The sequence below is a fragment of the Fulmarus glacialis genome, unplaced genomic scaffold (assembly GCF_000690835.1).
Source record: "Fulmarus glacialis isolate BGI_N327 unplaced genomic scaffold, ASM69083v1 scaffold15499, whole genome shotgun sequence".
Taxonomy (NCBI): Eukaryota; Metazoa; Chordata; class Aves; order Procellariiformes; family Procellariidae; genus Fulmarus; species Fulmarus glacialis.
This window is the reverse complement of record NW_009235311.1, coordinates 7,504-23,905: the sequence shown is the minus strand read 5'-3', so window position 1 is coordinate 23,905 and position 16,402 is coordinate 7,504. Positions and strand designations below refer to the sequence as shown.

Here is a 16,402-nt window from a genome sequence, read left to right as displayed (position 1 = left end):
TGGGCGGCGGCAGAGCTCGCGTCACCTTTGTGTCTCCGGCAGGTCTCCGCGGGAGATGGCCTTTGCCCGCCGGAGGGGTTTCCCTCAGGCCCTGCAGCACGCGGGTGGCTCTGGAGGGCATCAACAAGCCCGTCATAGACCGCATCATACGGGTGGACCACGCGGGGGAGTACGGGGCGAATCGCATTTATGCGGGGCAGATGGCCGTCTTGGGTAGATCAAGTGTGGGACCGATTATCCAGGTTAGTGGACATAAAAGTGATCGCTGTGTTTCTGGTTAATTTGCATGTGATAAACAATAGTCGAATGAAGTTGTAAGACCATAGCTTTCATAGTAAAATAGCTGTCCATCTTTTTCTAAACACGTTTAAACATGTGGGTTTATGAAGAGTGGCGGAATTACTTGGTAAGGGAGTTACCAGTACTACAATTGCTATAGTATTGTCACAAAGACTCTTATTTTGCAAATGTTTTTATGTTACCTATTTATAACTATCCTCATCTGCTCTTCTTTAATATTTCTTCTTTGTGATGTGAATAGTATTACCTCTGCAGTCAAAGAGTGAGTGGCCTGAGCTGTTTTGTTTTTCTTTGTGTTTATTAGTTTTATTGGAAATGTTTAGTTTTTCTGGTTTTATACTTTACTGTGATCTGGTTCTTTTGCAGCAAATGTGGAATCAAGAAAAAGACCACCTGAAAAAGTTCAATGAACTAATGGTTGCGTACAGAGTTCGACCTACTGTTTTATTGCCTTTTTGGAACGTAGCAGGTTTTGTTTTAGGTGAGTCTGTATTATTACTATTATTGTTGTTTTGTGAAGTCTTCAAATGTGTAAATTATTTGTATTGCTTAAGATTTCATTGTTTGTATATGTTTGGTACCACAATCACAGGGGCTGGAAGTGCTTTACTTGGAAAGAAAGGTGCAATGGCTTGCACAGTGGCAGTGGAAGAGAGTATATCAGATCACTACAACAGCCAGATCCGAACTCTTATGGAGGAAGATCCAGAAAAGTACAAAGAACTATTGCAGGTATTTAACTACAACTTAAAAAGTGGTTTAACATATGCATTGAATTATCTAATGTGACTTTAGTCTTTCAAAATAATATGCTCATAGAATTTACAGTAGCTGAAGTCAACAGAAACTTCAAGTTTCTTTTAAGTAAAAGGATGTTTTTTCCTTCAGCAGCACTAGATTGATCAAGCAGCAAAATTAAAATGTATGTTGGATTAGCTTCAGCATGCTTTCAGTAATTCAGCATTTCCCTTTTGATTGGGAGAACTATGCTTTAATTTTGATTAGTTTTCATTGAAAGGAAGGGTTTAGAGGGGAAACAAAAGGAGAAAATGTGATTGCGTAGTAACATTTTGCTTATACTGGATATGATTATATAGTTAGAATAGAATAGAATATTTGGGTTGGAAGGGACCTGCAATGATGATCTAGTCCAACTGCCTGACCAGTTCAGGGCTGACCAAGTTAAAGCATGTTATTAAGGGCATTGTCCAAATGCCTCTTAAACACCGACAGGCTTGAGGCATCAACCACCTCTCTAGAAAGCCTGTTCCAGTGTTTGACCACCCTCTCAGTAAAGAAATGCTTCCTAATGTCCAGTCTGAGCCTCCCCTGGTGCAGCTTTGAACCATTCCCACATGTCCTATCACTGATCCCAGGGAGAAGAACTCAGCACCTCCCTCTCCACTCCCCCTCCTCAGGAAGCTGTAGAGAGCCATGAGGTCGCCCCTCAGCCTCCTCTTGTCCAAACTAGACAAACCCAGTGTCCTCAGCCGCTCCTCATAGGACATTCCTTCCAGCCCTTTCACCAGATTTGTTGCCCTCCTCTGGACACATTCAAGGACCTTCACATCCTTCTTAAATTGTGGGGCCCAGAACTGCACGCAGTATTCAAGGTGAGGCCGTACCAATGCTGAACACAGCGGGACAATCGCCTCTTTTGATGGCTGGCTGTGCGGTGTTTGATGCACCCCAGGATGCCGTTTGCCCTCCGGGCTGCCAGGGCACCCTGCTGACTCACACTGACCCTGCTGTCAGCCAGCACCCCGTTCAAGTTCTAGTCTTGAATACTGTTCAGAGCATGTAAGGAGCTAATGTTAGTTAGCTCTGCAAAAAAATTATTTCCCAAGTATTTTAGGCATCAAATTGGGACACATTCCTGTAGGGTGCTTGTGAGAGACTGACCTGTTTCCACATGCAGCACATCGAGCTTGTTTGTGCTCTGTTTGGTGGGAGCTTGCTTTAGGGGTCCACATGTTCATTTCCAATTTTGCTGACTATCAATATGTTCCATTTTGCTTAGTTTAACGTGTAGCCAAGTCTGGTTACTCCAAATGTGTCTTCTTGTTGCAGAAATAGTATCTGAAGTAACCCAGGTTTTGGTGACGTGCACAAGGGAAATACTACCCCTTAAAATAAAGACTAAGCTGAGAGGGCACAAAACAAAGAGAAAAAGCTAAGCAGCAAGGTTATTCACAGTGTTAATATGAGGAGGACTAGCGTTGAAACCAAAAGTGATGTGAACCCATTGGGTAGGGACACTGCTTGGGTGTCTGTAAACTCTGAGCACGTTATTAAGCAATCCTAATGGCTTAATATATGCAGGCATCTCGAGAGAAAATTCTTTAAACCTTTTTGTCCCAGTTGAAAAACTAGAAGAGAAAAATAGTGTCCTTTAGAGCATGCTAGAATGGACAAAAGCCCTGTTGGCTTACAGGGAAACACCCTTGCTGATTATCTGGCAAGACAGGGACTTTAATTTCATTCTTTAAATTGTCAGAATAATTTGTATGTATGAAACTAATTAGTGTTATGAGTTACTATGACTGTAGGTTACAGGTTTTCAGATGGTGCATGCAATGGTCTGCAGCATATAGTTTCGTATACTATCTGCCTTGATTTCTCTGCAAAGTAGACTTACTAATTAACTGTTACTTTTAAAGGTAATAAAGCAATTTCGGGATGATGAACGGGAGCACCATGACATTGGGCTTGAGCATGATGCAGAAGCGGTAAGTACAATATTAACTAATTGGCACTGTTAGAATGTAGATGTGATGTAGTTCTTTATTTGAAAAATAGAAGATAAGGCGCTTGATATTCTTTCCCAAAGATAAATCTAAGAAAACACATTATAGCTTTCATTTTTCTGGAACAGAATTGAATCTGTTGGAACTCATGTCGAGTGTTAAAGTGATTGTGTTTTCCTGAGAGGTGTCCTCTGCACAGTTTTTAATTTTATTTTAAGTTTAGATTAAATATTTGTGAAGATAAGGGTAAAAAGTGCTATCCATATGGCTGGGAACTTGAGGCATCAACTTGGTAGACAAACACAACCATGTTAGGAATTGTGAAATACAAATTCTATACTCCCTTGAATACCATATGAGGAATGTGTGACTTCTCTCCTTTCTTTCTCATACATCTGTGGAGAACTGGAAACATTCTACGAAGTTGATAATTTTTAATTTAGTTTTCTCTAGGGTAGGTTAGACTACAAATACAGGTGTGTTTGGTGGCTGTTTTTTGTTTGTGTTTTTGCTTTGTTTTGTTTTTGTTCTTTTAGATAATGCTTACTATTCCTTACCACAAACTGGTTCAAACAAAACACTTCATTAGATGTATTTAATCTCTTATTCTTTGTTTTACAGGCACCGGCTTACTCAGTTTTGAAGACCGCTATACAACTTGGATGCAAAGCTGCAATATTTTTATCAGAAAGAATTTAGTGATATTTTCCATAATGTTTGTGGCAATAAACTGTGACACAAAGGTGTATGGAAATTGCAGAAGACTGATAGTTATTTTATTAAGCCTTTTAAAATTTTCTTCACTAAGCATCCGATTCAGCCATCCTTTGTCACATTGAGTACCCATTCAAAAAGTATCTATATTAAAATCAGTTGAGCTAAATGTGAATAAAGGTGGCAGAATTGGGTCCGTATGAACTACACCTCCATATTCAGAGACTGTTCACAAGGTGGCAGCAAAATATGTATGTATATACATGATTTCTATGTATAATATGTGTGTGTGTGTGTGTATACACACACATAAAAATAAGTACATTCTCTGTTGCCTTCAAATTTATATGTACTTGAAATAAGCTGGAGCTCCTCAGCTCATTTTAAAATGGTTAATACTGACTAAGTAGGATATTTGAGTTCTATTTTCAGGGTAAATAAATGCAGTACTAGTAAGTATTTCTTTTCAGTCCATCTTGAATAAAGATTGGTATTATAAGACTTTCATTTGAAGACTTGTTTGTGGTTTTTTTGTGGGTTTTTTCAGGCTCAATTCTGAATTCTTAAATAAGTAGAATTTTTCTTCCTTTGGGTTTTTTGTTGTTGTTGTGAGGGTTTTGGTTTGTTGTTTTTTTTTTTTCTTTTTCTTTTTTTTTTTTTTTTGTCCTGAGTGTGTGTGTAAGGAATGTATCCCTGATATAAAGCAGGTGGAGAGAGCGACTTGGAGCACCTGTGGAATTGCACTTAATACTCTCTTAGAGCTTTCAAGTTTATCTTACTTTGCTTCTGGTCTTCAGTGGCTCTTGAATAGAGACACTCTTGCTTTCTCAATGTTCCAACAATTTGCCCATGCTTTCTGTTGACAGCCTGGCATGGAGCATTAAAAATAAAAAAGACAAAATCGTGCATGTCTGTTCTGTTAAACAATAATTGAAGATGATAAAAGTACAGCAATGGAATTAGTGTGTCTTAAACTGGTGGGTATGAAAGGGACTTCTTGCAGGATTGTGTTTTTTGCTCTTTGTCTTAAGAACTTCCCGACTATTCCATTCTTTTCCATCATTATGGAAATTGGCTAACTTTTCAAATGCATACAGATTATATAGAAGATCCTGATATCTTGATACAAACATTTAAAGTCCCTGTGAGAGACTTCCATTTTTATAGCTGAGAAGCGTGATCTTTTGATTGTATGTGGCAAGGCAGGGAAACCCTGTGAATAAAATTGCGGGTCACATAGAAAGCACATATCCATGCTTTTCCCCTTATATCCAGCTTCTAAAACTTTGGGGAGATGCAGCTTGTTAGCCATAAGCTAACTTTTGTTTCCCAATTTTATGGGTTTTCCAATTTCTACAGGTTTGTGGGTTTTGCTTTGTTTGGGTTTTTTTTTTCCTTAAGAATAACTCAGCTTGACAGATCGGGGAGCAGAATTTGTTGTATCTCATTTTCTGGTTAAAAGCTATGATGTATTAGAAGTCAATATGTCTTACCCCAGGCAATGGAGTATAACTAATTGAACAGGTCAGCTATGGATGTGGGATGTAATGGATATAAACCTAGTTGAAAAGGAAAGAATTTGGAAACCAAGAAATAAAACAGCAGCAAGTGTTGGCCGTTACTGTCATGAAGAATGGGGCCACTATTGCTGGTCTTGACTTTTACCTTATCTGGCAAAGTCACACAGATATATTGAGGCCAGTTGAGTAGTTTTATTGAGTTTTGCTGTGTGCTGTTTCCAGTTCTGTTGTGCTGACTTTGTAGCTGCTTTGAGACCAGAAGAGGATAAGAAGTGCGCAGCTGCCGGCAGGAATCCAAGGCCTGTGGGAGCATCTCGGAGCATCCAAGCATCTGGGAGCTTGGTGAGGCTTCAGACAGCATTTAATCCAGGTACATCTGAGTCTACCTTTCTGAGTAGCTCTGTTAGTGTTTGTAGGTACTGATTGGTGTGTGATTTGACATGAAAGTCTTCTTAAAGGGGATTGTTTTCCCTTTTTTTTGTGAAGGAGCTTAGACTGAAGGTTAAATCTTAATACAGAAACTCCTGTTCTGTATGATTTATTATGACTGACACTTTGTACATTCTTTAAGAATAATTTCTATCACTTACATCATTGCAAGTGTGGCCTGGTTATACTCAAACTACTGATGTTATTTACATTGTCCAAACAAAGTAGCATTTGGTTCTCTATGAATGACTGGTTTGCACACCCACTGGAATAACTGGACTCAGGGAACTCAAAGCTAAATCACAGATTTTTCAGGGACTGCGTAATAAGAAGATAGCTCTAAGGGATTCTCATTTTATGTGCCTCAGCCCCAGACAGTTGTGAGCAGCATGCATGTAAACTTGAGTTTACTAAAGGTACGTCAAATTAGACTAACACAATATCTTCCCTAACTTGACCAATTCTCTGAACAAAAGTTACATCTAGCAGATTTCTTGCCTTAATTTCTCTAAAGCATTCAATATGCTGTCATGAGGAAAATTCTTAGGTAATTTGAAGAAGAAAGGAATCGGCATAAAAGAATGGTTAACTAAAGTGGCTAAAGGGGTAACAAGTGGTGTTGAAAGAACATGCAGTGCAGTCGTGTAAATCATGGACTTTAATAATTGAGTAAAAAGAGGAGGAAAGATGGCTTGATGAATAGTCCATTGTAAAGTCTAATAACAGGGGCAGCATGGGACGGCATCTTTTATAATCCATTATTAGAACTGGGGAGGGAGGGGCACAGTATGGTTTGACTCAAAGCTGGAAGTTGCACTCCAAAGCATACAATGATCTTGTGACGTAAACTGGAAACCAAGCCAGAGAGTTTCCTGGTCTCTTAGCCATTACATCAGGATTGAATACTGGACAAGGCATCTGTGGGGCTTTCCTAGCTAGATGGTACTCAGCTGAAGCCTGATATTCTCCAAGGCAGTGGTTACAGAGATTCTCTGAATATGTCTGCAGTGGTGTTTAACAGCTGGGGATTTGCTGCTGGCGTAGGGAAGCGTTCATGTCATCCTTTGCCCAAGATGTGGGTGGCCTCCGAGACCATCACACATGGCTCACTTGGGACAACAGCATTTAAGAGACAAATCTCATTTTTAATGCGTTTAGTTTGGCCAAAGGCTGGGAACATCAAATACCAGGAAATCACCATGTGAGGTCAGTGTGTTTGGCCATATCTGCAGTAACTGTGAAAGTGCTCACAGCCAGTTCTTTGTCCTCAGCAGCTGAAAACATCCTGCACATTTGAGTAGGCGTCAGACAGTAATACTGCCTCTAGCTGTGAGCATAAAATACGAATCAGGAGAACAACGCTGCTTAATGCTCCCGAGCAGGATTTGTTCCTTCTTTTTACTGGAGCAGCATGTTTGCGCCCATCCATTAAAGTGTGGGTGAGCTGTTCTGCCACTTCCAATGGCTGTGCATTTCCCTGCCCACTGGCAGTTACTCTTTTTTTTGTTGTTTTACATAGAAAATGGAGTTGCATTTCATTTTCCTCATGCAAAAGGGACTTTTTTTTTTTTGTTTAAAAAGCTGTTTCAGATTTTGAAAGACTACAAAATGTGGTGGAAGGTTACAAAAGGACTAGAGATGCTCAAGTGCTGTACAGAACTTCTATTGTACAGCTGCTGCAAGGCTGTAGTTTCCTTTTTATGTTATTTTGAGGCAGAACTAAAGCTGACTACTGTCAGCCATCCTAGCAGGGGTTAATGGCAGGCAGAGGCCAAACTATATAGCTTATACAAGTCTGTTATCATAGTGATCCTCAATGAACTCTGGTCGTGTTGTCAGAGGAAAAGGAACTTGGATCAGACAGGGAGGCTGTGAAATGATGCATTTTCAAAACAGGGGGTGGGGAAGATGACAGGGTATTCACCGTGCCTTTGGGTTTTGGGGCTCCCTTCTGAACTATAAGATAAGCACGTAATTTGGGTCTTGTAATATGCAGTGGGATGGAATCCTTCCCCTCAAAGTAATGAGGGCTTCTTCTAGCTCCTGTGATAACCAAGGGCTTGATCCTGATTTTCTCCTCCAGAAGGAGAGAGAGTTTTATTTTTCGGTGAGGAGGAGCAGAAGGTATCCACCTGTGTGTGTAGGGGGCATAGGGCTGTTATCTGCTCCTTGACCAGCATCTCGCCCCTTACTGTTTCCTCCTGCAATCAGTGCTGGGGCTGATCTGGCCCCTACTCTCCAGAGCTGCTCTGAGTCAGAGATGAAGGTAATGACGGTGCTTGGAGGCGAGTGACTCGGTCAGATGGTGCAGTCCTTGTGCTGCGCATTGGGGCTTTTTCTGGTGCTCTGACAGCTCTGAAGCAGGATCTTTGCACCATCTGTAGGCACCACGCTGGCTTGGGAGGAGGAAAACCCAGCAAAGGAAAGCAAACAGGCAGTGGCAGCTCTATCTCATGAAGCAAGAAGGATGGTTATGAAAATTCAAAGCAGCTCTGAAGATCTGTGGCCCGTCAGTAGCAGCTACCAGGGTGGCAAGGCGCACGTGATGCCATGGCGGTGTAGGTTTGGCTGTGCCAGTACATGTTTCAGTCTCTTGTTGCCGCAGCTGGGCTAGGCAAAAATCAAATCCGCATGGCAGTGATTAATGTGGTGATGCTGACATAAGCTGAATGGACTTACGCCACGAGTTATGTAAAATGGGACTTATAAGATGGTTTGGCAGAGAGCTAAATCATAGTCTGAGATGATAAATATTACAGACAGAAGAAATATCAGATCTAATGGGCTTGATCTTTGTCTGGAGTAAATCTGTGTGGCTCATTTGAGCATAATAGTGCTAGGCTTGCTACAGATCGACTGGGGATATGCCATGCAATTCCTATGCTGGGGATGATATGGATTGTACATCCCTATTTTTTCTTAGCATTTAAGGGGTTGTTTAATCTATACAGTCCCTTGTGTCTGCCTTGTTTCTTGACTTTAGGGAAGATATAATTTCAAATGGGTACCAGTCATTTTTTGTCACTAGCTTCAAAGCTGTGTCATGTCACTTGCATTGAATTCTGCACATATTTTCAGCTTGGGGAGCTTAAAGGGATAAGTCAAAAATATTGGCCAGTTTAAAGGAGGAATGTGTGTGGTAAAGGAGGAGATTGTTTAAAGGTACCATTTTTCTATTTGTTAATTCAGTTTCCCCAGAGTGGCTGAGATGAAAAATTTGAATAGATTTAGAGAATGACAGCAGCTTTGCAGTTGTACTCCCAGAATGGCAGAACTTAACTCACATTAAAGAAAGCTTGCTGACACTCCTGTTTAGAGTTGGGGGGGCTGATCTAATGTTGAGTAAGTGAATTAACAGTTAATTGGAACAGGTTCAGTGGGTAACAGATCTCTAAAACAACTTGACTGTGTTAGAAGGAAAATTCCATTTGTTGTCATTACATGCTTTCAATAAATGTAGCCTCCTGTTCACTTCAGGTGTTTTTGAGAAGTACCACCTTATACTACAGTTTTACAGAGCAGAACCCAAACCTAAGCAGACCAGGGGATGGTACCTCTGTGTCCAGTAATACAGCTTATGGCAGCAGCAGCATTTCATAGTGTTAAGATGCAGATTAATACCCCTATGCTGATATCAAAAAAGATTGTTTTTTTGGTGCTAAGTATCTTTGTTTCACAAATTAAGGCCATGGCCCTGCCTTTACTTGTGCTTGTTCTTAACTGGAAGTAGACGATGTTCTGATGGAAGCCCAGGAATCACGCAGTGTTGCTTGGAAGGGAGCTCTGGAGGTCATCTTGTCCAACCTCCCGCTGGCAGCAGGACTGCGGCCAGCGCTAAAGCAGGTCAGCCGTGATTTTGTCTAGCCAGGTGATGAAAACCTCCAAGGACAGAAATTCCACAGTCTCTATGGGCAGCCTGTTCCAGTGCTGCATTACGCTACCAGTGACGCTTTTTTTTCTCCCGCCCCTCCAACATCCATCCTAAACCTTCCGAGATTGTGGCTGCTGCTGCTTGTTATGTCATGTGGCGCTATGGAGAAGAGTTTGGCTCCACTATCTTGGTAAATATCCTTTGAGTAGTTTTAGGTAACTACGATCACCCTGTTCTTACCTCCCCGGTGTACATGTCCTTCACCGAGCCCCGTGCTAAAGAGCAGCCTGGGAGGCGGTGAGCGAGGCGGTGGGAAACAGGGCACGGCTTGGGGTGCGCAGCTCTCCTCCTCTGCATGGCTGTATCGCTCCTGCTGCGTTTCCACTGCAGTTACGGCTTTCACAGCAAAAGGTACCTGCTGGCGGGACTGTCTCCCCAGGAAGGAGGGTGCAGAGCTGTAGCTCTCCTTGCAACGCCTGGTTCCTGAACTGGCACGGAGGAAAGTAAGAGATGCATCTAGTGGCCACCTTGACAGTCTCATTATTTGTTTTAGACTCCAGGCTTCATATGAATGCCTGAAGCTGTCTTCTTTCCCTGCAGGTATTTTCTACCCAACTGTTTGCCTGTCAGTGATTTGTTTTTTAATGTAACCTGTGGCTAGGACAGATGGATTTATTGATTTGATGGTACAGATGGACATGTGTAGACCAAGGTATTAATGAAAGCAAGTCATACGCACAGAGTGGGTGTTTTTCCTCTTTAAAATATCTTTTCTGGACTGCAGAATAGAAAGATTACTTCTGGCGCTAGAAGTGCTTTTCTGTTTTCTTTGCGGCCACTGGCCAGCTACCTGCCAGGGACTGCTCGGGTCAGAGCAGATGCAGCAGCGGGTGAGGGGGATTTGAATTTTTTTGTGGTGCGTTTTAAAGGCAAGCTCTGCCAGCTACATTGTAGCAAGCTGCCATGAATTTCTCCGAAGTTTGTGGTTTGAGGGCAGCTGTATAGTCAGAGGCTGCTAACAGTGTATGCAAATGGCTAAAACATTTAATGCGGTGAAAAGCGTTTGCTTCTAGGAGAAGACAGTCATGCAATGCCAAGGCAGGTGACTCAGTCCTGTTGATCTATCCCGTTGCTGTCTCTGGATTACAGTAAATCTGCTCTTTAAACAGCAGCCTATATCTAATTTAAAGCTGTCTCTAGTCTTGCTGGTAGATTGTTTCCTCCCTCCTTTGGGGGCTCCAGAGCTGGCACCCAGCTTCTGCGGCAGGAGAACACACACAACTTGCTTTCCCAGGACTAGTGCCCGAATGCCAAAACGCAGCGGGGCCTCTGCTCTCCGGGTGTATCCTCCCAAGTCTCCCCACGCCAATGGCTGCGGGTCCCGCGGTGCGTGCAGCAGAGTCCCAGTCTCCTCTCAGGAGTGATCCTATCTGTTTAATGTCTCTTCTCCACTAGCCCGCGGCCTTCCTCTGTAAGAAAGAGGCTTTGCTTTAGGGCTGGATTAAGAGAAGGCTACTGGGTGCAAGTCTACTAGAGATGGAAATTTATGCTTAGCTCTAAGCCCCAGAGCAACCGGGATAATTGGATGCTCCAGGCTAAACTTGTTCTGAGGCTTTAGCGACTTGCCTGTGGCCACCTAGCAAATCTGTGGCAGAAATACACTGGAAATACAATTTGAGAGGAGTTGAACCTCCTGGGTGTCTGCACTAGCTGTACAGCACTCCTGGCATCTGGCGAAAATGTGCAGACTTCACTGCTTTTAAGTGTTTTTATCCAGCAAAAGAATGGCAGCAGGACTTAAAATCACTGGTGAGATTGTTCTGCAAGTATAGCTTGATGGCTCAATTCCAGCCCTGACCTGGAAAGCTAACTGCTAGTGATGGATGAGGAGCCGTCTTCCACATCTCATCTTGTCAGCCCTTATTGTTCTGACTTTGGCAGGAAAAATGCAGTTTACTTGAAGACTTCGAAGGTGGCTGAAATGTTGTGATTTTTCTAAAAAAATACAGCTGTCCACTTTTCAATTCCTCCCACCCAAATATCGCAGCAATACTTGCTAATGAGAAATAATTATAACTCAATTTTAAGTGACACAAGTGCTATTGTTTACACAAAATGTGAGAATCTAGTAAGATGTCAGGCGTATGGTTAGAGGGATAATGCATGAGAAATCAGCTCTCTCTTCTCAGGGAGCTGAGCCTCGCGAGGGAAGATGACAGATACATGTGTTTATAGACAGACTCTAGAGCTGGTTGTATTTGCTTATCATTGTCATAAATGCGGAGACTTGCAGCACAAAGTACTAGTACAGCATAAGCTGGAACATATGCTCCTCTCCAACAGATGTGGCACCAATCCTAATGCTGACTGGATGTTTCAGGTCGGTGACGAGCCAGAGGGTTTATCCTGTAAGCACGTATGAGTAGCCTTGAGCCTTCCTGTGGATTGTTGCCTAATCCATGGAAAAATCCCAAATGGAGCAGGCCAAGTACAGCCGGTGTTCAGCCTGCATCGCTGGCAATGCGTCACTGCTGAAACAGCCACCTGGGCCTCCCTGATGCATTGCTTGGATATGATGTTGCAAAAGTCTTGGGATAAAAATGCTTGCTTGAAGCTATTGCTTTGAAGTGACCTATAGACTGACCTGCTACTTCAATACTTCTTTCCAATTGACTCCTCATTCTCCATAGACTTGGTATTCAGACAGAAATAACTCTTTCACCACTCACAGTAGTGAAAGCCCTGTGTCTTGTTTCCAATGACTTTCCTATTAACAAGAAAATCCATGGTTATATTTTTCCCCCTTTTTGTCTTCCCTGCACTTACCAAAATACATCTGATAGTGATACAGCCTTTGTTTTTAGAAGATGTGTTATAATACACCCTCCATATGCCATCTTGTACTGAGTACTTATTCCAGGCTGAGCTGTAATGAATTAAGAATAATTAGCAGAACTCTCTAATATACTTGTCTTTCTGATTTACTGAAAAAACCCCAAATATTTCACTTACAAAGTCTTATTGTCAAAACCAAGAGAAACTAATAGAACAAATTACGTACATGAGCTGCATGTGTTAGGTATGAAAACACAGCAAGAGGAGAAGTTTACAGAGGAGATTTCCTAGAGAATATTAGTCTACATTGTAAAACCAATGATAAATCTTGCTGCATCTGGCAATTATTATGCCACACTCTGTTCTTACTCAGTGTTCACCCTGTTCATCTTAGGCAACACATACTCATTCCCGAGTTCTCCCACATACCAAGATATTAATCTGCTTCTCATGTAAACAGTCAACAGTCTGAAATTGCTACAACACACCACCATGGACTTGATTCAGTAGCTGTCTTGCTTTCTTTTGGTTATTGTTAAGAATAAAGAATCCAAAGAGGATCAAAGTCCATTCAGTCTGGAGCTGGACCCGTGCCCCTGCTTCTCGCCCCTTTGTTTAGACTTGCATACTATGAAGTTTCAGAAGTCGTATCCACCACCCATCTGTATTTGCCTTAAATCAAGCAACTTCTTAAATGGATTTTAGGCGTTTCATTTTTCTTTGCTTTGCTGGGCGTAAGTAGGGTCTGATTTTTTTATGGGCTTTGCTTTCCTTGGCTTCTCAAATAATTTTATAAGGTGTTGCAGATTTGAATCATTAGGTCATTGGGCGAGCCCAGCTGTGCCCCTTACCCAGCACTGCTCTGCTTCAGGGGGTTACAGAAGGAATCACACTCTTGTGCTGAAGGTAATGAATTACAAGTGCAAGTATTATCATGACAATTGATTGTGATTATTGATGGGTGGGTGAAAGTATCTATGCAAATGCACATCAGTGCGTGCCTCTTTATTAGTACTATATATCTCTGTTGAGCCGAGGAATGGACAATGTGCCTTTTATTCAGAGAGAGTGTTCACAGAGATACGAGCTGCTGAGCCCCGCTTGCAATTGCCCCAGCAATGAGCCACGTTCAGGTGTGGATCGACTGCGCCTGGGTAGGCGACAAGTGGATAGGTGGTGGCTGGAACGTGGCTGTAGATGGAGCCATTTGCATTTAGGAGAGCTGGCAAGTCCATTTGACTAGCCATGTCTTCAAGTCCGCTGGGTGCTCTCCGCTGGCTCTCCTGGGATGCAGAGAGTGCACAGGCATATTTTTGCCTTTCCTGGACTCAAAGCCTTCCAGGCCTTCTTGGTGATTAATCTTATGTTATTATTTATTTAGTCATCTAATCAGGGAGCTAAATCAGTGCTGTAGCACATATGCAGCTGTGTGCACAGCACAAACTAAAAATGACAGAGGATATCAGAGGCAAATGATGTCCAAGAAACCCGCTGGTTCAAAATTGCTCATTCAAAGTATTTGGTGAAGAGCTTCAAGTAAGATAAATGTCCAAAAGTCCATGAATGATTCATTAAAACAAGGGAAATAAATCCAATGAAGCATTCAATCATCATGAGTAATTCATTGTACTCTAATATGTTTAGGAGTGATATTTAAAATACATTTCCTAGGCTTATAATTCATAAAGCTGACAAAAAACTGATCTAGAAAGAGGGTATATTATTTATTCCAGAGCCAAAGGCTGGTGCTGAAATTGTGTGAACTGAAATCTCTTGGTGAGCTCAGATGGAACCCTCGGTCTTTCATACTTCTTAAATGACTGAAAATCTTCCTGCAGAGATGAGTTGTTAAGGCTCCCGTCAGATCAGATCCCAGAAAACCTGTAACCACAGCGGAGCAAAAGGTATGGAAATTTCAAGTGTGTAACTTTCAATATCAAAGTGCTCTCAGAGAGAGCTTGAAATTTGTTCAGCCTGAGGCATCTCTTCTCGAGCCTCTGTCGTCTGTCACGCTGTGGCAGCAGACAGAGCAGAGAGATGGGAGGGGAATAATGCAGTCATACAAGGACAATGTCGTGTCATTTAAGGAGCGGCAATCCGAGCAGAAGTGTTGTTTTTGGGTGGGTAACCGTTCCTCTTTATTCTTCAATTCAAGCTTTTCATTCTTTGGCCACCATGGATATCCCTTTTTTCTGCTACTGTGAGGATCAGCAAATTATTGCGAGGATGGCCGGTGATGTCTCCGCTCTGCAGTGCCACGTCTGCGGTCCCTAACGTGTGATGCTGCAAAGGTGTCTGAGTCTCTTTCACTTTAACACTTTCTATGTGGTCTTTTACTGCTCCATGCTTTCTCCAACATTTATGTCCTCCTTTAATTATGAGCATATTCTTTTCCATTCAGAGAGGACCCAGACATAAAGATCCCAGAGGCACTGGTGACCCTACTGCTGGGGAAGGTGGTGGGTTTGGGCACTGCAACACGAGCCCGATGCTGACAAGAAGCCAAATGGGCCTCTTGTCAGTGGAGATCAGGTACTGATGGCTGCCAAGGAGGACGTCTCAGCATCCTTCTTGCTCCTCTGGAAGGTGCCCTCGTGTCCCACCTGCAAAACCTCCGGCTAGTTTCTCTGAGCGCTCTAACAGCCCCCAGAGAGGGGTCCACTCGCTTGCAATAGCAGGACCTCAGCCAGGTCATGGACGTGCCCCTTCCCACCACTGCCGAGACAGGGGAAAACCAACCTTTTGCATGCACCAGGGAACAGGAGACGGAACATGTTCCTGCGGGTAAAGTAAGAAATAAAATGCAGCCGTGAACCAGCTTGTTGTAAAGGCAGTTTGGGCTTGACCTCAGCCTCCCTTAGGTGAGCCTGTGCGGTTCCTGTTGTTTTGGTGGGTTTGCTCTGCATTTGTACCTATGTGAGATCAGAAGGATGACTCATATTTTACAGATCCAGGGAGCAAATATGATGCCTTCTGTATCATAAATTAAAGAAATAGATTTAAATTTAATTAGGTAGGGCATGAAAGATGATCCTACCTCTGTTCCAGGGGTCGGCACTGTAATAATAAGGAAACCTATGACACCAGATGTAAAAATAGCTGTCACTTAATGAGCTTGTCTGACTGGCCTTAAACAAAGAGAGGTATATGCTGCACTTGCTGTCTTGCTAATGAAGTAATTGTGTTGCTTTGCATCGATCTGTGGAATGTTTAATCTTAGTTAAAGGGACGCAGCCTGAGGAATCAGTGTGGAGGGATGCTGGGAAGAGAAGGTTTAGCCTTCCTGGTGGGATTTCAGGCTCCAGTGCTGTAATGCTGGTCTCCTCACAGGGCAGGCGAGCAGGTAAAGAATTTCCCTTGAAGCAGGAAGATTACATGAGCGAGGCTGATTTTTAGGCATGATTTAAACAACTGCACGTGCAGACATCTCCTATGCCAGGCACTGTGCTGCAGGGTTTTCATTTCCACCGATGATGAGCAGTGCCTGCAGCATCCCCCCAGCATCTTTCTGCCCAAATCGGGTGGGCCAGAGCAGTGCAGAGGACACTGCCCTGCGTGGGCTGGTGTTGCTGGGGTGGCACTTCGCGATGCAGATGCTGCCAGCTGGGGATTGCTGCCAGGCTCCCTGTGTAGGTGTGGGGTGAACCCTCCCTGAGCCCAAGGACCTCTGCCACAGTCCCTCTGGCAACGCAGGGGTGGGAAACAGTGCTGGCTCAGGGCCTTTTATCAGGTTTTGGGTTGCTTTTCCTTTTCTACAGGCCATTTTCCTTTTAAGCCATTAGCTTTTCCCCTCTCTATCCCTGATGGGGATGAGGTAAGGGTCTAGGACAAGGCTTCCTAGAGCTACCGCTGCCCTCCAGCCCTGCAGAACGGGTGCTGTGAGCCAGAGCATCAGCTTTTCCCACCCTAATGGCCGAGTGCTGGTAAGCCGGTTTCCCTGGACTGATCCTCCCTCGCTCAGGTTTCCTCCTACGCTGTTTTTCCCC

General features: G+C 43.1%; 1 protein-coding gene across 1 annotated transcript; it reads left to right on the top strand.

Moving 5' to 3' along the window:
- Nucleotides 1-42: 42 nt before the first annotated feature.
- COQ7 (coenzyme Q7 homolog, ubiquinone (yeast)) lies at nt 43-4,262 on the top strand (the record flags this gene model as incomplete). The annotated part of the gene is made up of 5 exons (XM_009585984.1): nt 43-242; nt 667-781; nt 893-1,032; nt 2,961-3,029; nt 3,669-4,262. Coding segments are annotated over 5 exons (602 nt in total), but the record flags the coding sequence as incomplete, so codon positions are not given.
- Between the last annotated feature and the right edge of the window lie 12,140 nt (nt 4,263-16,402).